The 24,951-nt window shown below is 31.4% G+C and overlaps 2 protein-coding genes and 2 long non-coding RNA genes across 12 annotated transcripts in view; 1 reads left to right on the top strand and 3 right to left on the bottom strand.

Annotated features, from left to right (window-relative positions):
* Window positions 1-24,951, bottom strand: part of LOC125845341 (putative late blight resistance protein homolog R1A-10) — a 700,072-nt gene that overhangs the window by 199,638 nt on the left and 475,483 nt on the right. For 4 of the 9 annotated variants that reach the window (XM_049524831.1, XM_049524833.1, XM_049524828.1 and 1 more), the window contains 3 exons: window positions 13,376-13,444; window positions 13,178-13,287; window positions 12,767-12,815 (listed from right to left, as the gene is read on the bottom strand). The exons of 3 other annotated variants lie outside the window; for them this stretch is intronic. In XM_049524831.1, the coding sequence (XP_049380788.1) occupies window positions 12,767-12,815; window positions 13,178-13,287; window positions 13,376-13,444 (228 nt within the window). Of the gene's footprint in view, window positions 1-12,766; window positions 12,816-13,177; window positions 13,288-13,375; window positions 13,445-24,310; window positions 24,570-24,951 lie in introns of those variants that run through there. 2 more of the 9 variants (XM_049524829.1, XR_007444266.1) reach the window with 2 other exon arrangements.
* On the bottom strand, window positions 3,297-9,756 carry LOC125845390 (putative late blight resistance protein homolog R1B-16). The gene is made up of 3 exons (XM_049524892.1): window positions 9,489-9,756; window positions 7,622-9,397; window positions 3,297-4,157 (listed from the first exon to the last, which is right to left on the bottom strand). The coding sequence occupies exons 1-3, from the start codon at window positions 9,663-9,665 to the stop codon at window positions 3,558-3,560; spliced, it is 2,553 nt and encodes an 850-aa protein (XP_049380849.1). The 5' UTR covers window positions 9,666-9,756; the 3' UTR covers window positions 3,297-3,557.
* Window positions 16,936-18,246, bottom strand: LOC125845393 (uncharacterized). Its single transcript, XR_007444276.1, has 3 exons — window positions 18,091-18,246; window positions 17,848-17,938; window positions 16,936-16,961 (listed from the first exon to the last, which is right to left on the bottom strand). It is a non-coding gene; the product is annotated as an uncharacterized LOC125845393 (long non-coding RNA).
* LOC125845392 (uncharacterized) overlaps window positions 22,584-24,951 on the top strand; it is a 332,594-nt gene continuing 330,226 nt past the window's right edge. The window contains exon 1 of the long non-coding RNA XR_007444275.1: window positions 22,584-23,362. This is a non-coding gene — a long non-coding RNA (uncharacterized LOC125845392). The remainder of the gene's footprint in view (window positions 23,363-24,951) is intronic.

Raw genomic sequence — 24,951 nt, 5'->3', positions numbered from 1 at the left:
TTAATTTTATGAATAACTATTTATACATATTGTAATTGTATTTAAATCATTTACAAATATTTATACTAAGTAGCGTGCAATACACATATATTTTCCATTTTGAAATTTAATTTTGTTTTCAAGTATATAGAAATCTTGTAGTAATTATAAGGGATAAACGTGCAACGCAAGTTCTCAAAAACTAGTATTACTAAAAATGCGAAGCACCTATCTTCAAAGTTAGATTACAATTTTACCCTTAAACTTAATCAAAATGGAATAAATACAACATATAATCTAATTAAATAATAACAAAAATATATCATCTAATATACATAAATATAAAATCAATAAATTATCCACACACACTAAAAAAGAGGGTACTCTTTGACATTCATATTCCGACTAGAATATAATGATATTTATTATGTTTCCAGTCAAATAAATGAAATATTACGGAAATTCATGGGTTGAGAACTGAGGTGAATGTATCCATAATAAAAAATAATGGCATTTATTATGCCTTGAAATATGTATCTTTGTATAGATTGTTTTGTGTTGTTTCTGTTCAAAGTAAAATATTAGTCTGAATGTATCCACATGAATACAAATGGAGAGAAATAAAACGAGTGTTTAAAGTTAGATTACAATTTTTCTGCTATATTTAATTAAAATAGAATACCTAAACTAATTGAAATATTAGTAATTGTATTTAAATTTACATGAGATTTTTGAATCTACAGATATTCAAAATTCCAATTTAAATGTAGCCCTTAATGATTTACCCATTAATCAAATTTAAGTGTGCGATATTCATTGCTAAATAGTTTGGAGAATAGGAAGAGTGCATTGAATAATTAAATGTAGACTAATGAAAGAAAGGTTCAAGGAATGCAAATTGAAAAATAGCTATAAAAAAAAGAGGCAAGAAAGGATTCTTGAATTCTTACTCACCATTTTTATAGGCTCTTGCATAATTTTATTTTATTAATTAACTAGTCGACTTGACCGCACTTCGCGTGGTTAAAATATATCTCATTAGATTTACAAACTAATCTTTTACAATTTTCAAAAAAATTAAATAATTTAATAGTCTTCGAATCCAAATAAATTATATATTAATTTTATTTTATTTTATTTAACCTTTCATAACCTAAAACTTAGTTGTTAGAAAATAAAGTTCATCCAAATTAAAAAAGAGAGATTCCCTTAAATTTTAAACATCATTATTTGTGTTTTGGTGTAGTGACATTCTTTTGTTGTTTAATTAAAAATATTATATTTTAGAAAGAAAAGTAATCTACACATAATCATGATATAGTAATTTATTTAGCTTTATATTATACTATATAGATTTCATCTTCTTTTTTGTTCTCGAAGAGAAAGCAACAATTTGAGAGGATGGGAAGTACCTAGAGCTATTGGCGTCTAGAGTTCGATTAACTAGTAACATCAACTTCACTAAACAAAGTTCAACACAAGTTTATTATAATGCACAATGTTTATGTATCATTGTATATGAAAGTTTAGACACATATATTATTAATTCCGACATGTAATATTTTAATTTTAGCATTCAAATATTCTTGTTATACTTTTAACAGTTGTTTCTACTTTATATGTAAAGAGAGAATTGATGTGTTTTAATTTCTTTATTTTAGTAAGTATAAGCTTGCATTTTTTAAAATCAATAGTTTTAACTATTATATACTCCCTTCATCTCAATGAAAAAGTTTGAACAAATTAACATGGAATACACGTGTCCAGATACTAGTTATTCAAAATAAACAAAGGCCAACACACTCGTATTCTTTTTTTGGTAATTTTTTTCATGCTTTTTATTTATTGTACTCCCTCACATCCATATTTAGCGAATTGTTCGTTAACTGATAATAAATGTATGTTAGTCAATAATAAATATATGTTTACCCTTTTTTTTCATCTATATCAATAGTTGACTCTCCACAATTGATATTAAAAAGCCTACAACTTTGATTTTGAATTCAATTTTTAAAAATTATAATTTTATTGGGATTAAATATTATTGTTTAATACTTGTATCTCAATGTTGAAGGCATAACATTGTAAAATATATATTACTCCATAAGTTTAAATAGTTAAAAAGGGTGGCATGTAAGTCAACATAAGTGGAGCCCACACTGGGCAATGCAAATGGGTTAAAAATGTCTTTTCAGCTACAAGGAAAACAAAGCTGCAATAATCTGAACCAATGAGAAAAAAGAAATCAGCTTAAATGACTCAACTACCCTTAGCAGGCATATTCAGTCTACAGGGACAGTCTCTCACACACACACACATTTCGTTTAAAGGTTATATGTATATATATACATAGATGTTATATATATAGTTGACAATAGTTTGTGGCTGCGTTATTTACAGCGTGCACTATTTACGTAGTGCTGCAACTTGTCTGCTTTCCGATGTTTATTGAGAGCTTAAGAAGAATACCTGCGGAAGAAGAGGAAAAATGAATTTAAGTTCAAAGTGGAATATTTAGTTATACATGTATATCTATGTATGAGTTTTTATATTATGATTTTAGTTATTTTAACGACCTTATAATCTTCTCCTATTTGATAAGAGTTGCATTTGTAAACAATAATATAATCAAATTGTAACATGTATAGTTTAATGGTAAAAGTGTGATTGTGAAGTAAGTAAATAAGTGTGAAGTATATATAGGAGAATATCTATGATACTGTAAAGAGCACAATCCCACTAAAGCAGTGGCTTTAGACACCAAAAAAAGAAGGGCGTCAAAAGTAGAAATTTCCATGGCTCTGAAAGAAGCAAAAAGCTCAAAATTCAGTTGAAATAAACAATACGAACATACATATATATATATATATATATATTCGAAGACATAGATTTGATTAAATGAAAAACACACCTCGAGATCAAACCAAAAGCAGAGCAAGTACAGTAAACTCAAAAGATGAAGGGGATACATACATACATTACATAAGAAGTGAAGTAAGTTGGGTTGAGAGGGCAGCAAAATCTACTTTGTTATCTGGTGACAAGACGTGATATTAGTGATGCATGCCACCTTTAGACTCTCCTTCAAGCTTTAAAACTAATATTACTATATGATAATGAACTATTAGTTACGATAAAAACTTAAGTCACATCAAATATTTATATATTGAATTTATACAATTAGGAAAATTCTGAATTTTAATACTCCTAATTAATCATTGACTTTGTCACCTCCGAAACATTCAAAATTGATGAATTGGAAAAGAAACATAAGAATGAAATTGTAAATATATATATATAAAAAAAAAAGCCAATTTTTGCATAAAAATTAATATCAATCCCTGAAACTCTGTGCAATTGTAAATTCAAAAAAGAATCAAAATTACTCTAAAATAGAGCACATATACCCTTGGATCGTTTTTTACCTAACAAAATATCTCCCTTTTGAGCCTAATAAAATGTTTCTTTGATATGTATTAGTATAAGCCTATTTAGCAGGTGAAATAAAAAATAGGAAGAGCACATGGGCATATTAATTAATAATTGACTAATAGTCAAAGATGGAATTTTAACATATCTTAGGGGTAGATTAGAACTACAAGCTCATAATTTCCCAAGCTTTCTTGCTCTTCCTGAATTTTCTTTGCACTTGTCTCTACACCAGAGCCGCAATTAACTATTCGGATGAATTCTAGTGTCATTATTTCTCCAATACTCTCCGGAATCTCCTCTAGTTTAGGCAATTCAAACAGTATTAGTTTCTCAAGCATCGAAAAATTATCACTACCAGCTGCTAATTCCCACCTTTCCAGATCTCTGCACCTATATAGATGTAGATATTTTAATTTGTGAAATACAACATCTTCATCTACTTTCCAATCTGTTCCATTGAATGCACAATGCCCTTTGAGAATCTCAAGATTCGGTAAATTAGCCAGTACTTTCACATCTTCCCATGGTATATAAGTACATGTTAATTTCAGTTGCTTGAGATTAGGAGGGAAATTATCCCCACAGAAAATCATCCATTTCATGGTTTTTATGTGTAGTGTCTCCAGATCCTGTAAAAGACTGAGAGAATCATGAATAGCAGGCCAATCAGGATGCTCAGAATAATCAGAAATCTTTAGCTTTTTTAGATTGGGACTTCTTCTTATGAGTTCCGCAACAAAAGGAGATTTATAGAGATAAAGTGTTTGCAAGTTATTCAGAAGACACAAAACTTGTTCAAGATGTTGTTGTGTACAACATCGACAAACCAAAGATTGATTAGGTTTCAAGAGTTGGTTCAGTGTATAGATAAGTGAAGAAATAGCAGCATAAGCCATTTCTCTTTGCAGGGCAGAAAGAGTCAATAGAGAGGATAACAATTATTGCAATTTGCAGATTTAATGTCTCTGCTTTGTTATTATTAGGCTAAGAGCTTTTGTCCAAATGATTTACTTTTTTATAAAATTTGTTTATAATTGTGAAACAAGGACTAAATTTTTGTCATTATCTTTAATTAAACAATCGATGGGTTTGTTGACAAATGATGACACAATGGTTTAATCAGCCTAAGAAGGATTATTCATCTGTTTTGTCTTCTTTGACAACTACAATTAAAAATCGAGATGCATTTAAGCTAATCAAGACACAAGCAGAAATTATCAAGAAACAAAGAGATACCTTTGCAAATGTTTTGAAGCTGTTTTTCAAATTATTATTCAAAATAAACAAAGGTCAACGCACTCGTATTCCTTCTTTTATTGGTAAATTTTTTTCATACTCCCTCACGTTCACATTAAGCGAATTGTTCGTTAACGGACAATAAATATATGTTAATTAATAATAAATATGTTTACTCTTTTTTTCATCTATATCAATAATTGACTCTCCACAAACGGTATTAAAAAGCCTACAACTTTGATTTTGAATTCAATTTTTAAAAATTATAATTTTATTTGGTTTAAATATTATTGCAAACGATTGAATATATTGTTTAAAACTTGTATCTCAATGTTGAGGACAATGCAATATGGGCTAAAAATGTCTTTACAAATTACAGTAGAAGGAAAACAAAGCTGCAATAATAATCTGAACCAATGAGAAAAAAGAAATCAGCTCAAATGACTAAACTACCCTCAGCAGGCAAGCAGGTATATTGACCTGCTGCTTGCTTGAGCTAAATGCACACATACAGTCTACAGAGATGTTATAAATATATAGTTGACAATAGTTTGTGGCAGCGTTATTTACATCTTGCACTATTTTAATAAATTTTACGTAATTTCTAAATTTTAATAATCAAAAGATTTCACACATGTCCAAATTTACCATCAAAATTAAATTGTTTGACTCTTAAAATTTAAACCGTGCCACATAAATTACGATATAAAAAAAATTATCTCGCAAAATATCTACAAAGTCCAAACTGGATTAGTAAGGGAGTATTTTTATACATAATTGTCAATGTATATAATTTTTTTTTTTTTAACATCATCAATAACATAGATATTAAATCATATTATAGTTTTCAATAATTGAGTATATTTTGGCCTGCACAATTTATGAGATTCCTCTGCCTTAAGCTAGTAGGTCAATGCGACTTTTACTAGACGCGTTAAAAACCCTGTATATGTAGAACCCTACATCTTCCCAAGCGAATATAATGATGATTTTATCTGCTTCACCCTTCAATCAACAGTAAAATTCATAATCAACCTTACTAATATAGAAGAAGTTATGAATGGAAGTAGAATTGAAAGGAACATGCTAATTACTAGACGCGTTAAAAGGCAGAAAACAGAAAGCAAGCACTACTCTGAATTTTTACTTGCAACCTCTCAATTCAATCAACCAACAACATACAACTGGGGTCTCGGGAGAGTAGTGTGTACGCAGACCTTTACCCCAACCTTGTGAGGTAAAGAGGTTGTTTCTGATAGACCCTCGCCTCAATAAGCATTATAAAGCAGTTTGGGAAGAAGAAAACAACGGGAGTGAAAAAACCAAGATCAAATAGTAAAGAAAGCATGACAGAGTCGTCTACGACTGAAATTGGTTTTTTTTTGCTCCTCATTTCTAATATAACAAGAATACGTTGAAAATTAAACAAGGCTACTATTATAAGATAGACAAGTTAAGCATACGGGGATCTTCAAATGTTGCATTTGGAGCATAAATTTCAAAATCTTGTGCCTTAGGCTCGTCATGCATATCTGAAATTTATTTGCAGGAAGCTTGAGAGCATAATTACTATAAAAAATGATTTATTAACTAATAAGCTACTGATTAACAGATATCACTGAGACAACAACTGCGTCTCTATTCCAAACAAGTTGGAGATCGACTATATGAATTCTCATTATCTATATCACTTAATATTTTCAAATTTTCACAGGTTTGTTTGGTTAATTATCTTTTTGGAAACACAAGCTGAGGAAAATAACTTGTCTAAGATGAGTAGGAAAACAAGTTATACAAAACCACAGTCTACAGGTGTGTTGAAAATATTTTCTAGAAAAATAAATAATATGTTACTTATTTTCTTGTATTTGATATATATGCAAGTAAACAATATTTTCCTACACACTCTATATGCTATTCTTATTTTTTGTGTGTGTGAAAATTCCGACTCTATGACGTAACTGATCGCTATGATTGCTACAACATACATGATTATAAATTTAATAACATAGGTAATAGGAGAAAGTTAAAAAGAATAAAATAAAGCATTAAATTGGAAGTATAACTCACAAATTCAGAAGATGCGGAAGTATATAATCATCACCAGCTTCCTTCAAGTACCCTTCTCTCTCTTCATCTTTCATTCCTCCTACACAATTCCCAAAAATAATTCCAAAACAAATTGAGAAATACACCACAAATTAACAAAATGTATTGTTGACAAATTTATATGGTATTGTTCAACAAAGTGATCTTTAAATTTGTAATTTCAATTAAACCACCTTAAAATTTGCTCCAAATGATCACAAATTTAAAATAAAGCCTCTAAAAACAAGTGACCTGATTCAAAGATGGAATTTTAACATACCTTTGGAGTAATTTGAAGTTGAAGCTCATAATTTCCCAAGCTTTGTTGCTCTTCTTGAATTTTCTTTGCACTTGTCTCTATACCAGAGCTGCAATATTCTATTTGGATGAATTTTAGTGTCATTATATCTCCAATACTCTCGGGAATCTCCTCCAGTTGAATAAACCAATGTAGTATTAGTTGCTCAAGCATCGGAAAATTATCACTACCAGCTTCCCACTTTTGCAGATCTCTACACCTATGTAGTAATAGACGTTTTAATTTGCGAAACACAACATCTTCATTTAGTCTCCAATCTGTTCCATCGAATGCAGAATACCCTTTGAGCACCTCAAGATTGGGTAAATTAGCCAGTAAATTGATAGCTTCCCATGGTATATAAGTAAATGATAATGTCAACTCCTTGAGATTAGGAAGGAAAATATCCGCTGAGAAAATCATGATCTGGTTAACGGTTTGTTGTGCTTCTAGGTGTAATTTCTCCAGTTTCTCAAGAAGGCTGAGAGAATCAACAATAGCAAGCCCGTCAGAATGCTTAGCTTTATGTAAAATCCTTAGTTCTTTTAGATTGGGAGTTCGTTTTATGATTTCTACCGCAAAAGGAGAGAAGTGAAGAGTGAGTGTTTGCAAGTTATTGAGAAACAGAGGATGTTCTGCCTCAAGAGGATTAGATATATAGAGTGGTGATCTAATATCCACATGTCTAATCTCCGTTGTTGTCCAGATATCTACCGGGCGCTTCAACTTGGTCCCTAGAAAACTTTCAAAAATTATGGTCCGTAGATTTCTCAATTTGGCTAGTGAAAAAGTTTCCCCAACTTTTGCAGCAACATATCTCAAATGTACAAGTTGAGGTATTACACAAGAGAAATCGTATTCAATTGAAAATACATCCAACACCTTAAGCAACTTCAACTGTGAAACAATGGAGAAATTCCATTTTCGAATATGTGTTGGCCTTGAAATAAAGGTGCGGGTTGTACTTGTAATACCACTGCTATGCCTTGTAGGATAAAATTGCTTCTCTTGAAGATCAAATTGAACGATCAGTCGCCGTTGATCATCTATGGCTTCTAAGGAGATGGGAACATTCCCATTCATGACATGCACAACATTTTCAGTATGAGCTTCTCTTAGGCATAGTTGGCGAAGAAGATCGTGAATTTTGCAAGTTCTCATCCTTCCATTTTCCCCTTGTGTACCGGCCAACATTAAACTTCTATCAATTAACTCTTCTAGATACTCCTTTGCCACCACTTCTAACCTTTTATTGCTACTTCCCCTTACAAATTCCTCAGCAATCCATAGCCTAATCAACTTGGAAACTTTAATCTCTCTGTCTTCTGGAAAACCTCCAACATAGAGAAAACAAGCCTTCAAATATTGGGGCAAGGAATTGTAGCTCAGAGAAAGAATTGATTGGCATCGTTCAGACACCGTACCAAAGAACGAGTTCAGATTTTCCTCAACCTTCTTCCAATTATCATGTGTTGGGTCCATTTTTACAAGAAGCCCAGCAACAACAACCACCGAGAGAGGTAATCCTCGACATTGTTGTACAATATGCTTCCCTATTTCTTCTAGAAGAGGAGGACAGTGATCTTTTTTAAATAATTTTTCCGTGAATAGATTCCAACTATCTTCTAGACTTAGAAAAGACTTACTATGAGGCGGAAAATAAGGGCAACTAACATAATCAGCAACATACTTGAGCCGAGTGGTTAATAGAATTCGGCTTTTATTGTTATCCTTGGGAAATATTCTTTGGATTTGGTCCCATGCCTCAGTACTCCAAATATCATCTATTAGGAATCGCCTACCCTTCAGACCTCTATACACAATCTCCATTAGTTCATCATCGCTACTTTCTTGATTGCTTCCAGTAATTGAAGAGACTAATTCAAGAAGCATTTGCCTCTCATTGTATTCTTGGGAGATTGTGACCCAAGCATGTCTATCAAATCGGGAACGAATAGATAAATTATCATAAACTTTTCTGACAAGAGTTGTCTTACCTATACCACCCATACCAAAAATTGGTATGACAGTTAATTTGTCTGTTTGGGCAGTGACACGATCAAGTATGATGTTGAAGTCATCCTCCATCCCAACAATACTATTTTCCTCAATTGTACTTTTTTCTGGTGAGGAAGGAGTTGTTGCTAATTCTGCAGATTTGCTTCTATGCTTGTTAAACTCGACCAACATCACCTCTTTGTTGAGAAAATAAACTTGTTGTTCCACTTTCAACAATTCTGCATAAAAGGATCTACAAGCCTTTTTTCTCCTCTTTGTGTGATCTGCTAGAATGATGCTTCTTAGACTTGAATCAACTCTATCTTCTGCTTTGTGTACAACATTTCTGATCCTCTTTTCTACAACCTTGAAATTAAAACTCTGATAAATTAATTATTGGTAAAAAAAATTCATGAGATCAGTATGATTTAGATAACCATAGTAGTGAATTACATACCTTAAGAGTTTCAATATCATTTGTGGTAGTATCGTCAAGGAAAACTTGCAGAACAGAAAGATTTCGATAGAGAGATTGAACATGTTGTTGTGTAGAACTTTGACAAACAAAAGATTGATTAGGTTTGAAGAGTTGTTCCAATGTATACATAAGTGAAGAAAGTGCAGCATAAGCCATTTCTAAAGGATTTAATCTCCCTGCTTCAGTAGCTTTGTTTTGTGCAAATGATTAATTTTTTTCTTTAACTTTTTTCTTTAACCTTTTGCACACTGGTCCTTGTCATCTTGAAGAAAAAGCAGGGACTGCCTCCGTCCAAAAAGTCAATGCAATCTTTCCTTACAGTTTAAGTTTTGTGCAGAAATTTCTACGCCATCAAGTACTTTGATGAAATTTAACCATAGTAACTTATTTTAATAAAATAACAATAACTATAAAAAAGAAAAAAAGGAATATCAACAGTTGAGTCCTACTTGGATTCTAATCATATTCATCTATTGATATTCTTTTTTTATATATATAATTATTGTTATTTTATCAAAATAAGTTACTATGGTTAAATTTCATTAAAAAGTACCTGATGGTGTAGAAATTTCATATACTGACGATGCACAAAACTTAAACTCTTTTCCTTATATAACTAATAAAGACACACAGTATTAGCAACATCAAAGTTATATTAATACATGTATAAGTTATTGCCTTGAATATATTAATCTAAAGAGAAAATACATAACTATCCCATTAAACTAAGACCTGTTTTTTAAAAAGACACTTGAACTTTGCGGGGATCCTATTACCCCCTTAAACAATTTTGAAGTGTTATAAATATCCCACTTTTTAGCCGCCCTCAATTGCAAAAAAGAAAGTGCAATCACGCACCAATTATTATCTGCCACGTGTTAAGTTTTAATTTTTAATCTTTATTTTCATTTTTGTTTTTTCTTATTTTATTAGCTTCATTTTTTTTTTCTCTTTCTTCTTCTTTCTTCATCACTCTTCTTCGTCGCTGTTGCCCTCCATATAGCCAGCCGTCATCACTGCAAGTCCTTGACTTGGCCACCATCGCCGCCAATCCTACAGAGTAGCCTTCATCACACCATTATTATAATCTCATATCTACCATTAATATCATCAAATCATTATTAAATCAAAATAAAATTACTAATAAATTATAAATTGAAAATTAATAATCACCTTCAATCTACCATCTTCTTTCCAATATTAAAACAATTATGTAGCGGAACTCCATTACGATGGAGGTAATGAAATACTATAAACTCTAGAATCAATGCTAAAGAACTACATGTTTTTTTTTTTAAAACAATATTATCAAAGGAGGTTCACAATTATTATTATTTTTGAATAAAATTAGGGACAAAAGAAGAAAAGGGAACAAAGAGAAGCAAAAAGACAAGGAAAAACAAATGAGTGAAGTAAATGGGTCTTCTAAGTTGAAGAAGATAGAGAAGAGGTAGTTGATTCTTTTGAGTTTTGGGGAAGAAGATAGCAAAAAAAATAAAAAAATGGAGAAAGTACAATAAAATAAATAAAAGAAAAGAAAAAAAATAACATTTCTAATTAAATAAATACTTAAATAAATATATATTTACGTTTTGACTCAGCTAACTCCCTATCAAAGAGTGAATTACACTCTACATGCCACATAGGCACGTAATGGACAATAAATTCATTCTACATAAGAAGAGGGGGTAATAAACCCCCGCAAAGTTTAGATATCTTTTAAAAAAACAGGTTTTAGTTTAATGGGGTAATTATATATTTTCTCTAATCTAAATAATGAATAAGCAATAATCTAAGCATAACCAACTTTACTAATACATATACCTTATTCTGTACTATTTTTATACTCTACCTTGCCAAATGACTCTTCATTTTCATAATCCCAAATAGTTAATTAGTATACATGCCATTCTTTATATTAATTTCTTCATATTAATGCATATCATTAAAAAGATAGCGCGAAGTGTGATGTTCAAACGAGCTGTAGTGTGGGTTTGGGATCTTAATTTTATTTGTTGTCTGCATGCTTCAACTGCACAAAAATCGTTAGAAGAACTCGTAAGAATTGTGCCTTGCCATTCAAATCTTGACATTTGATGGGATTACTCTATCACTCTATAAATAAAGGATCAATAAGTGACTTCACTTCAACATATTTAATCAAAGAAAAAAAAAATTACATCCTCAACTTTGTTTAAAAATCAAACTGTCTCCTTAACTTTGAATAATAGATCGTAGACGAACGATCAGTCTTGGTGGATGATACAGAAGAAAATAAGCAGCACACAAGTTTTATCCCAAGTGTAGTAATACTGGCTAAAATTTAAATATAACTTAAATAATAGGATAAAAATTGTCTATGGAGAGGCCCAAATGGATCAACTCAATAATTATCTTTACATATTTTCAAGAGTAAATTTTAGGTTTAACAAACATAAAAATCATATTTGTATGTTATAATTATAGTTTGCATAATTGCGCATCATAGCAAACTTTATATTTGATATGGCTATTAATCTGTATATTTCGGTATACATATACATAAAAATTTGTATTTGTATATTTCGGTATACTTATACATAAAAACCTGCCATGTCTCGATCTGTATATTTCGGTAATCTGTAAATTGATGTATATACAAACTAAAACATAGTAATTGTATATAAACAAAATTACTACATATATACATAAAGAGATTATACAAACATGTCTTGTTATGTATAATTACGGAAAATATACAAACAAATTGAATATTTATAAACAAACTAAAAAAATAGTAATTGTATATAAACAAAATTACTACATATATACATAAAGAGATTATACAGACATGTCTTGTTATGTATAACTATGACACATATACAAACAACAAATTATATACAAACAAATGCTATACTAATATATACAATTAATTTTTATACAACACATAATTGTATAAAGGGAATTCGTATATACTAATATACCTTCCGAATGGGTCCCGCCAGATGGCAAAAAAAATGAAATATTTGCTGCGAATTACAAATAAAATAAACTGTGGCTATAGCATTTAATATTTTAATTAAATATTTGCTATTTCATACAATTTTTCCTATTTTCAAGCAAACATATATATTTCTTACAATATGGTAACAACTAATTGAAACACTTAAAAACAAATCACTGTGATTTACATGGAGGGATCTTTTCCAAACCCCATTATGTGTTAAAAGCATTGAAGCTCTACGAGATAACTCAGTCATACATCCAACAAGTGGTACCTTCACTGTCTCCCTATTCCGTAAAGGTTTCTTATCCCAGCTGCAAACATTGTTTGCAAAACATTCAAAAAAAACAGGAATTAATTAAACAACCAAATATGATTTTATTATACATATAAAATATATTTGGCAAGACGAGTGAGGCTGGGTCAGTGAAACACCTCCACCTCTAACCAATTTTATTGGTCGAGGGTTCAAGTCATGTTGTAGCAATGAGGGAGTACAGCTTAGCAAGCCTCATTCGTTAACAATGATGAAGAACACAGCTTAGCAAGAATTTCTCCTTTTGCCAAAAATGAAACATCTTTTGGCAAAATTGTGTCATTTGACAAGAACACAGATATATGCTTAACATTTTCCTTGTTGAACTACAAATTCAACAAGTATTCTTGATGTGAAATATATACATACCAGTCTTCATGACGAACAACCTTTCCTCCTTCCGTGTACAACTTGATTAGTGATACCATATGAATGTCTTTCCCCAAGAACTTGTAATATTGTTTGTTTTCAATTAAAATCTGAAGCCATCAACCTTAATGTCAAAGTTCTAAAGCAGAGAATAAACAAAGCGAAAAGAAGATGCAATAGGATGGATGTATCTTAAACCTCTTTATTTCCAGGAGAAATTTCTTTTTGTGTGATGTTGTACTCCACGATTCTCGACTCACTGAACACCTGAAATGTACAAAAAGCAACAGTTTGAAATTATCCATACACAACAATCCCAAGCCTAAAGGAAGACATAATATAGTAATAAATTGATTAACTTTAAGAAGAAAGGGTTGGCTAAGAACTTTTGACGTAAACCATAGTAGTTACAGTCTTTCAACATACAACAGAGATTATGCTGGGAGCCTTAGATATTTTCGTGATGTATTTCCTTTCAAGAAATAAGTTATGGTATCCATATTTTAGAAGCAAAACTGTTTTTAAAACTGCATCGCACAATGCGATTTTCCAAAAGGTTCTTGCCTATATCTTTTTTTTTCTTTCCACAATAAAGTGTATCAATCTAGCATAGTAGGAGACTAGTATGAAATGTTATGCCGTAATTTGACTATCTCTTTAGAAAAATCACTTTTTGAAATGTTCTAAGTATAAAACAATTTGAGAAATACTTAGAAAGAGTCGTCACTTAATTTTTTAAAGAAATTAAGAAAACTTATAATTTTCAAAGATTTAAACAGAAAAAATCATTTGAAAATACCAAAGGGAGTTCGGGGTTCAATTTACACTTTGAGAAGGATTTAAGCATTCGAAGTGCCCGCTAACATGCGGTTGACCTGCGACTTGACTAAAATATATTTTTGACTTTTTTAGAAAAAAAGTAATTTAACATAAGAATAATAATTTACTATATTTGGTTAAATTTGAGAAAAATAGCTAAATAAATGACACATTTTATTTCATTTTATTGTTTTTAGAAAAAGGGATCCAAAATGAAATATTTGACTCGAAATACAAGTGATTAGAATATTAATAAAAATAGATTAATTAGAATTTATTTAATTCATTTTGAAATAATGATTTAAACCAATTTAATAAATTAAAGCATGAAAATCATTTTAAATAAGTGAAGAGGCGTTAAAACATATCTCTTTAGAACAAAAGGTTTAACTTAATTAGAAAGTATAATTTGATTAACATATTTGATTAATAAAATAAAATAAAATATTAAAAGTTAACCAACACAAAGAAAATAACTTATCTTTTGGGGAATCTAATTAGGTTAATTAATAATTCTAAAGTTAGAGTTGAATAAAAACACATAATAAATAATCACAATTAAATAATTTAAGAGTAAATGAGAGATTAAATTTGGGCCCTTCTTGGGCCTGCTGCAATTTTTGGGGGTTTAATTCTAAACCCGTTTTTGTATACACCTGGTGTATATTAGTGTATATTAACGTGTATATTAGCCCTTTTCATGTATTTATTGCTTCCAAACACATGTATTTTGCCTCAGCCCTGTATTCTTGTGTTTTTGACCTGTATATCTCTGTATAATGAGTGTATACTGCTGTATACAATATGTATACAGCCCATTCCTGGCTTTGCAAGACCTGTTCATCACTTTGGCTGACTCGAGAGGAATTCAATTCAACGAAATGTGGGGATGGAGTCCGAAATGGACTCGGATGAATGTCACATGTATCAAAATAAGGGAAAAGGAATTAATGGAGGGTTTCGACCAATTAACATATGCAATTATGCTTTCAACTAGGAATAACCATGATATAGCTTAACTCAAGATATCTACAAATTACTACAAGCATCAAATAAAATATATAAGCATATGAAGTATCACTAATGCCCACCACGTGATACACTACATGCGACTTTCAATAATTTCACTTTGACAAATTAGCAAACATATCATACTTAGCCATATGAAGAAATGAAACAAAAGGAAATTACTTCTGTTATAGTTGTAGGTCATACAAAAAAAAAAAAAATTACAAATGACACTAACACTAAAGTGATACCAAAGAAAAATAATGGCTAAGTAAAAAAAATTCAATGGACAACTACATTATGAGTCTTAAGATATTGAAACAAAGTTCCAAAACATATAATTCTAACATAAACATCAAAACAGTGCACTTAGATAGCATTTTCAAAAAAAAAAACAAACAGATGTATAGGCATAACACATTTATAAATATCTTCTCTACAACAAAAGAAAATGACTTAACAGATAGAAAGTCATTACTAAAGAGACAAATTATGACTAAATTCGATAACGTAAACAAACACATTAACTGAAATAAATTAGGATTGGAAATGAATTTTACCTTTCTCGGAGCAGGAACTGGGACAACGAGCTTGACTATGAAGCAGCTTCCACACCAGAGAAGAGATAAACTTTGAGAATTCTAATGAACTCCGGTAAGAGATTTCGACGAGACGAAGAGAAATTCCAAGAAATCTCGATCTAACTTTGTGGTTTTTGGTATTATATCGATACTATATTTATCAATCTAAAATTACGACTTTTAAAATCCCNCCCCCCCCCCCCCCCCCCCTTTTCAAACACTGACTGGTCGAGAAATTATATAGGGGAAAAGAAAATCATTTTTTTTTTTTAAAATTTTGGGAGGTAATTGGATGGACAGGAAGTATTTGAATTTGAAATTCAAGTTCCCTTTTGGATAAGGTTGCTGAATATCCGCAATTTGGTGGGATTTTCTGAATTTTTTGGGATTTTTGCTGAATTTCTGGGTTTGTTGCGTGAAGAAGATGATATTGGGGTAGTGGGGTCGCATGCTGGAATTGGGAATGCTGATGGGATTTTGTGGGCTGGGAAATAAAGGGAATATTGGGCTGATGGGTTGGTCTCATGGGACATGGGCCCAAAATTAGTTTGGGCTGCTGGAAAAGGTAGGAAAGGGGCCCAAAACTTGGTCTTAAATAGGTTTAAGGTTAGGATAGAAATGGGCTAGAATTATAAAAGGGAAATGACCATTTGAATTTCAACTATAGCCAATTGAATTTAAGTAACAAAATTGGCTAAAACTTAAATAAAATGAATTAATATAATCAACTAACGAACTTCTTAACAAAATAAATAATTGAATTATAAACTAATAACTCGAAATTATGACTATAACTTAAAGTAAATTAGTAAAATATTTAACTAAAATGTAAAATCTTTTGTGATGATTTTCAAAAATTTATAAAATAATGTGATTGTAAAAATATACATATTTATTATTTAAAATTATTTAAAATGACAAAATTACTTTTAAAAATAACTTGGAAGTATTTTGAATTTCCTGAAACTCATTAATTCAAAATTATAACCATCACTAATAAAATATTAAAAATATGAAATCTTTTTGAGATGATTTTTGAATAGTCATGAAATACATTAATTATATATATAATTATATAAAACATATATATTATTTAAAAATTATAAATAAGTGATAAAACTATTTAAGATAACTTGCAAACTATATTTATTGAAATTGAAGAAGCTCGGTGATTAATTAATATTGTGGAGGTCCAAAATTGGGTGTCAACATGAAATAGGGCACTTGACAAGAAGTAAATTATTTAGACCTTCCCAAGCGAATAGAATGACAATTTAATCTGCTTTACCCTGCAATCAACAGTAGAATTCATAGTCAGGATGACAGAAGGAACAAGCTAATTACTAATTACTTGTGCCTTGGCTCGCGATGAATATCTAAAGTTTATTTGCAGAAAGCTTGTCATGATCATAGTTACTATAAAAAAAAAAGATTAATTAACTAATAAGTTATTGATTAGCAGATATCACTAATAGGGATGGCAATGTGGCAGGGCGATTTAAAGGCTATGCGGGGCGAGTTGAAGTGAGTTTTTTAAAAACTAATGTGGGGCAGAGCGGGTGACGGGTTCAAACTTAATTTTAACTCTTACCTGTTATAAGAGTGATATAACATTATTTATTAAGATAATTTCTTCAAAGTTACTAAAATATTCAAGATAGTACGTGAAAATGGTTCAATAAAAACTACTTATACGGTTTTTTACATGCTTCCCAATTAACCTTTAAAAAATAAAATTCTAAGTTGTTATATATTTAATTAAGGGAAAATGCATAAGTACCCCCCTAGCCTATACCCAAAATCTCAGAGACACACCTAACTTTTACTAAGGTCCTATTACCCCCCCAAACTTATTTTATATGTAATATTCTACTCCTTTTTGGCTATCAAAATTAATTAAAAATGGCAAATATTCAAAAATTTATGTGGGGCGGGATAGGGTGAGTTGAAAATGAAAAAAAGTTTTTATGCATGGCAGGTTAAAATTATTGTGCGTTAAGCTCAACCCGCCCCGTCTCATTGCCATCTCTAATCAATAAAACAATAACTCTGTTTCAAACAAGTTGGAGATAAATATGGAAGTAAACAATATTTTCCTCCACACTTTATATGCTAGTCTTATTTTCTGAGTGTGTGAAAATTCTGACTCTGCCATGCATGTGACTGATTGCTACAATATACATGGTAGTAGATTTAAAAACGTACTAAGAGAAAGAAAATTAAAAGAATAACATAAAACATTTAATTGGGAGTGAAACTCACAAATTGAGAAGATGTGGAAGTATATAATGAGAAGCAGTATAATCATCACCAGCTTCCTTCAAGTACCCTTCTCTTTCTTCATTCTTCATTCCTAACACACAATTCCCAAAAATAATTGAGAAATACACGACAAATTAACAACATTAAACTTTTTTAACAAAATGTTCCAAGTTTACAAGTCTTTTTTAGCAGGTGAAAACAAAATAGGAAGAAGATAATAATGAAAGATGGAAATGAACATACCTTTGGAGTAATTCGAACTTGAAGCTCATAATTTCCCAAGCTCTCTTGCTCTTCTTGAATTCTCTTAGCACTATTATCTACAGAAGAGCTGCAATTATCTATTTTGATCAATTTTAGTGTCATTATATCTCCAATACTCTCCGGAATCTCCTCCAATTCATCCAACCCACACAGTAATAGTTGTCTTAGCTCTGACACTGTCCAGATATCTACTGGCTGCTCCAACTCCTTCCATTCAAGACTTTTAAGAATTATGGTCTGTAGATTTCTCAATTTGGCTAGTGAAACAGCTTTCTTAATTCTTGCAGCAACATATCTCAAATGTACAAGCTCAGGTATTACGCAAAATGTGTTTAATTCATGCTCTTATTCAGCATGATCAATTGAAGGCACTTGTCGAAAGTGTAACATTTTTTCACTACTACTAAACAAGGCTAGTATTATAAGATAGACAAGTTAAGCATAATACCCCTCTGCATGCATAAGGGGATCTTCGAACGTTGCATTTGGAACATAAATCTCAAAATCTTGTGCCTTGGCTCGCGATGCATATCTGAAATTTATTTGCAGAAAGCTTATCATGAGCATAATTACTGTAAAAAAAATACTCATTAACTAATAAGCTACTGATTAACAGATATCACTAAGACAACAACTGCCGTCTCTGTTCCAAACAAGTTCGAGATCGACTATATGAATTCTCATTATCTATACCACTCTATTTAAGCCTGTCTCGGTCCAATATTATAAAATTGTAGTTTCTCAGTGCTACAAGTTCTCAACATTCTACTATCATATAAGTCTGTGACAAGACTAAAAGACTTCTAGCAAACATTGAACCTAAAGTAAACTTGCAAGAAACTGAGGGGACTAAGTTGAATTCTTCTTAACCTAAAGTTGCTAACATGATTAAAATTGCTTTATTATGTTAAGGGTGTGTTTAGTGTGGAGGAAAACATTTTCCAGAAAAATATTTTCAGATTTTCTCAAGTTTATTTGGTCAAATTTTTTGAAAAATGTTTTCTTGTATTCGATATGGAAAGAAAGGCGGAACTAGAATTAAGGGTTCTAAATTTAAGGACGGAAGATTAATGGTAGAGTTTGAACCCATATCACTAGGGTGAAAGGCATTTTCACAGCCCCTTCCCTACTATTAAGTTGTGTATCTATTTTATTAGGGGTTCACAAGTTAATGTACATATGTATTTATTTAATTTTTTAATACAAATAAAAGGTCTGCTAAAAAGCTAGTGGGTTCATTGAATCCACGAACCCTCACCTAGCTCCACCTTTGTATGCAAGTAATTTTTATTTTGTGTATGCAAGTAATTCCGTCACCTAACTGATTGCTACAACATACATGATGATGAATCAAAAACCTAGTAATAGAAGAAAGTAAAAAGAAGAAAACAAAACATTAAATTGGGAGTAAAACTCACAAATTGAGAAGATGTGGAAGTATATAATGAGAAGCAGTATTTGAGGGATTATAATTATCACCAGCTCCCTTCAAGTACCCTTCTCTTTCCTCATCCTTCATTCCTTCTGCACAATTCCCAAAAATAATTGAGAAATACACCACAAAATTAACAAAATTAAAACTTTTTTTTTAACAAGAAATACCTTTGGAGTGTATATTTTCCATAGAGGGTTGGATCACAAAAAGATACGACAAGTAGGAAGGGTATTACAGAAGAAAATGGAGAGAAAAAAAAGGATAATAAATAAACAGACTCGTAATTTTATGAGTTCAAGTCATATTTAATTGGAATTATTAAATTAAAATATCTAAATATATTATCTCAAATTAAATTATTTACTTATCGTCCAACTTTTATTTTAAATGTCTATATATGTATTACTATGTTTTTAAAAATATATTAGGAGGAGAAATTAAGGGTTGTTTGACAGTTGATATGAGAATGAGAGGTTTTGTGGTGCTTTACGTGGAGCTACTCTGTCCATTCATGAGTTTGCTTCTTTTGTTTGCCTTTGTCTCGTGTTATGATTTCAAATTTTCACTTAGGCATGATACATAAATATATATGTTTTTTAATTTGGTTTTCGTGAGTATTTACTTCCTTCAATTTTAAATGTGTTCAAGAGGAGTATTGAATAAGTAGATACACATTCATAATACATATAGGATGGGTCTTGTAACACCTCGGTCTTAGAAAGAGCTAATTTTAGACAGAACTAGATTGGAAAGAGCTAATTTGAAATTTGTTCAAGTTACTCTTCAATTGTGAGTTTTAGGTCAACTTCAAACAATCATAACTTTTAGCACTGGATGAGTTAGGTGGCACATGAGATATCAAATGAAAGATCTTTGAGTCCTCTTTCCAACGCCATCGAGTTTGCTAAATTCCGAGTTCGGATGAGGGAGATATGCCTGTTTGAGTTCAACATGTCCAGTTAAGGAAATTCATCCGAATTAAGGAGGGGTATTTTGGTCTTTTCTTTACGCCACTAAGTCCACACGTTTTCCCACCCAAATTAGGGGTCAAAGCTGATTAAAATCAGTTTACGCTAAAGTCTAAAAGCATTTGGAAAGTTAGGGCAAAGTTCAAGAGGAGGAAAGGGAGAAAAGCTTTAAGTGTTCAAGATTTCTTGCAATCTTTGAGGATTTTCGCCAAGAATTTGATTCTTTCGAGGTATGTAAACTTTCATAGTGATGGATTCATTCACCCTCACGCCAATCATGAGTTCTTTATTAAATTCGTCCATAAAAATCGTGTATTGAATTCTTGATGAGTTTTCTTGAGGTTTTGTTCTTCATTCGTTATTAATGGAGTTTGATGAGTTCTAGAGGTGAGAGTTTTGAGTTTGAGGGTTGTTCTTGAAAATTTGAGTACACTTTCGTTTACTTATGATGGGTTTATGAATCTAAGAGAGTTCGGAAGAAATCAATCGATTCTAGGTGAATTAGGGCCAAAAAATCGAGAAGAAAAATTCATCGGAACTTTTTGGGAATGGGCTGGGGCGGCGCACCCCAGATGCACCTGGAGGGCTAGCGCCTTGCGGCTACAGTGCGCCACAAACCAGCCCTCGCGGATGCGCCAGGAGCGTCAGTCCACCTTCTTCTCCGTTCTTCAATCCATAATTGTTCCTTCGAGTCGATCTTTCATTCCCTTATTAATCTTAACTATTTAAACCTCCATTAATCATCGAGAGATCTTATATATCATGAATCATAACTCTTGAATTCACATTTCAAATTTAAGAAAAGATTAAGAGTCAAGTTCGAGAGAGCCCTTTGAGTCATATTGAGATGTCTTTGACAAACTTTTAAAATTTGTTTTAAGACTTAAGTACTTGAGCATGAGGATGAGGAGAGTTGAGTTCATGTTTTCAAAATGAATATAAGGGAACTAAGTAATCCTAAGAAAGTATTCCTAAGAGTAAATGTTTTACATTTAAAATGAGAGGAAACTTTGATTTCCAAATGAGTTCATGAGGAGTTTTTGAGCACTATCTCTTTTAAGAGAACCTTTTGAGTAATAATCTTAAAGTTTGAGGATGAGGAAATGTTTTTAAACATATGAGCATGAGTTATATTATTGGGAGTACTATTGAGAACTGATATGGGGACGAGTTCAGACAACTCAAGGTCCACTAAACCATGTATGCCAACATGGGTAAAGAGTCATACTTTTTAGATGATTCTTTATTGCTTTTAAGCATAACTTAGTGGATCCACTTAGTTGAGGATGTCTTATACTCCGGCAAGGTATAAGACAGTTCTGGCAGCGTAGGAGAGACGTTGTATCATCACATAGCTCATAGTGATGGTTGTCGGTTAGAGAATCTCCCAAATAAAAGTAAAAGAGTTATTATTGTTAAATACATTGAGTTATTATTTACTGTTTTAAAAAGTTTTCTTTATACTGCATTTTTATTGTTGCTTTTATATTGAACTGGGTTGAGTATTTATGAGTTTGAGCATCTTTGAGTATCCATGAGTTGAGTTGAGTTGAGTATGTTCTTCCTTTTTATCAGTTCAATCTTATGTCTGTGCTTTAGAGTTCCCCTTGCATGCTCGTACATTCCATGTACTGACGCCATTTGGCCTACATTTTTCATGATACCATAAAGTATTAGTTGCTCAAGCATAGGAAAATTATCACTACCAGTTGATTCCCACCTTTCAAGATCTGCTTCACCAATTAATAGATATTTTAATTTGCGAAACACAACATCTTCATCTACTTTCCAATCTGATCCAGAAAATGCATACTCCCCTTCGATCACCTCAAGATTAGATAAACTAGCCAGCAAATCCACAACTTCCCATGGTATATAAGTACCTAATAATATCAATTTCTTGATATTAGGACTTAATTTCTTCGTATGATTTCCACAATAAAAGGAGAGCTATAGAGATAAAGATTTTGCAAGTTATTCAGAAACAAAGGATTTTCTACCTCAAGAGGATTAGATATATATAGTGACGAATCAATATCCACATGTCTTAGCTCTGACATTCAGTTGGTCTGTTGACACTGATATTTCTTTGAAGAATTATGGTCTGTAGATTTCTCAATTTGTCTAGTGAAAGAGCTTCCTCAATTCTTGCAGCAACATATCTCAAATGTACAAGCTCAGGTATTACACTAGAGAAATCTAACCAAACTGTTAATACATTCAACACCTTAAGCAACTTGAACTCCGAAAAAATGAAACGAATCCCTTCTGGAAAATCGGTGTAATGAAAATATTGCATTGAAATAAAGGTACGAGCTATACCATTGCTATGCATTGGAGGATAAACTTGGTTTTGTTCAAGTTTAGATAGAAGGATCACTCGCCGTTGATCATCTATAGCTACGAGAACATTTCCATTCACAACATTTTCAGTATGAGTTTCACTTAGGCATAGTTGGCGAAGAAGATCATGAATTTTGAAAGTTTTCATCCTTTCATTAGCCTTTAATCTATCAATCAAAATTAGACTTCTATCAATTAGCTCTTGTAGATATTCCTCTGCCACCACTTCTAACCTTTTATTGTTTCTTGCCTTTACAAATTGCTCAGCAATCCATAGCCTAATCAACTTGGAAACATGAATCTCTGTCTTCTGGAAAAACTCCAACACAGAGAAAACAAGCCTTCAAATATTGGGGCAAGTAATTATAGCTAAGAGACAGAATTGATTGGCACCGTTCAGATACCGTAACAAAGAATGAGCTCAAATTTTCCTCAACGTTCTTCCAATTGTCATGCGTTAAGTCCATTTTTCCAAGAAGTCCAGCAACAACAACAATCGAGAGAGGTAATCCTTGACATTGATGTACAATATGTTTCCCTATTTCTACAAGTAAAGGAGGACACTGATCTTTCATGAATAATTTTTCGGTGAATAGATTCCAACTATCTTCTAGACTTAGAAAAGACTTACTATGAGGCGGAAAATCATGGCAGTTGACATAATCAGCAACATACTTGAGCCGAGTAGTTAATAGAATTCAGCTTTTATTGTTATCATTTGGAAATATTCTTTGCATTTGGTCCCATGCCTCAGTACTCCAAATATCATCTATGACAATTAGGAATCTCCTACCCTTCAGACCTCTATACACAATCTCCATTAGTTCATCATCGCTCATTTCTTGATTGCTTCCCGTAATTGAAGAGACAAATTGAAGAAGCATTTGTCTCTCATTGTATTCTTAGGAAATAGTGACCCATGCATGTTTATCAAATCGAGAACGAATAGATGAATCATCATAAACTTTTCTGGCAAGGGTTGTCTTACCTATACCACCCATACCAAAAATTGGTATAACAATTAACTCGTCTGTTTGGGTAGTGAGGCGATCAAGTATGGTGTTGAAGTCATCTTCCATCCCAACAATAGTATTTTTCTCAATTGTACCTTTTTCTGGTGAGAAGGAAGTTGTTGCTAATTCTGTAGATTTTCTTCCATGCTTATTAAACTCAACCACCATCACCTCCTTCCTGAGAGAGTCAACATCTTTTTCCACTTTTAGCAATTCTTCCTTGAAGAATTTACAAGCCCCTTCTCTACTCTCTGTGCAATCAGTTAGAATGATGCTTCTTAGGCTTGAATCAACTTTATCTTCTGCTTTGCATACTACATTTTTTATCCCTTTTCGACAACCTTGGAATTGAAACTCGATAAATTAATTATTATTCTAAAAAAATATATAAGATCATTACGATTTAGATAACTATATATACTAGTGAATTAATTACATACCTTAAGAGTTTCAATATCCTTTGTGGTAGTATTGTCAAGGAAAAGTTGCAGAGCAGAAAGATTTTGATAGAGCGATTGAACATGTTGTGTAGAGCATGGACAAACGAAAGATTGATTAGGTTTGAAGAGTTGTTCCAATGTATACATAAGTGAAGAAAGAGCAGCATAAGCCATTTCTCTTTGTTTGCTAAAAGTTAAGAGGCTTGCAGATTTAATGTCTCTGCTATGTTATTCTTATTTCTTAGGCAAAGAGATTTTGTCCACATAATTTACTTTTACTAGTAAATGGGCCCGCGCTTCGCGCAGTTAGATTATTTTTCTTTAAAATTTATTAGAATAGAACTTTTCTTGTATTTTAATGTTGTAGCATTTTTATATAAATCTATTTTCAAGAGTATAGAGGTTATTCAATTGTAGTTTACCATTTGTTTTATTAAAAGAAAAGACAAAATTACAAGTCATACCACTATTTTCTCCTAGTTTACATAATTTCATTTTACAAATTCATTAATTTGCTTTTGAAATTTTACAATGGTTAGTTTAGTTTTATCATCTATATGCATGGTTACATGTCTTTAATTAGAGAGTCACATAAATATTTTTCTCAATTTTCTTCTATGCAAATTTCGTTAGTATATATA

This window comes from Solanum stenotomum, chromosome 11 (assembly GCF_019186545.1).
Source record: "Solanum stenotomum isolate F172 chromosome 11, ASM1918654v1, whole genome shotgun sequence".
In the NCBI taxonomy this organism is placed as follows: domain Eukaryota; kingdom Viridiplantae; phylum Streptophyta; class Magnoliopsida; order Solanales; family Solanaceae; genus Solanum; species Solanum stenotomum.
This window is presented reverse-complemented; position numbering and strand designations above follow the sequence as displayed.

Coding starts and splice junctions, on each gene's coding strand:
- LOC125845390 (XM_049524892.1), bottom strand. CDS start 9,665: ATGGCTTATGCTGCACTTTCTTCACTTATGTATACATTGGAACAACTC. Junction 9,398..9,488: donor ATGATATTGAAACTCTTAAG/GTATGTAATTCA, acceptor TTTAATTTCAAG/GTTGTAGAAAAGAGGATCAG. Junction 4,158..7,621: donor AAACACTCACTCTTCACTTC/TCTCCTTTTGCG, acceptor TATCTCTATAAA/TCTCCTTTTGTTGCGGAACT.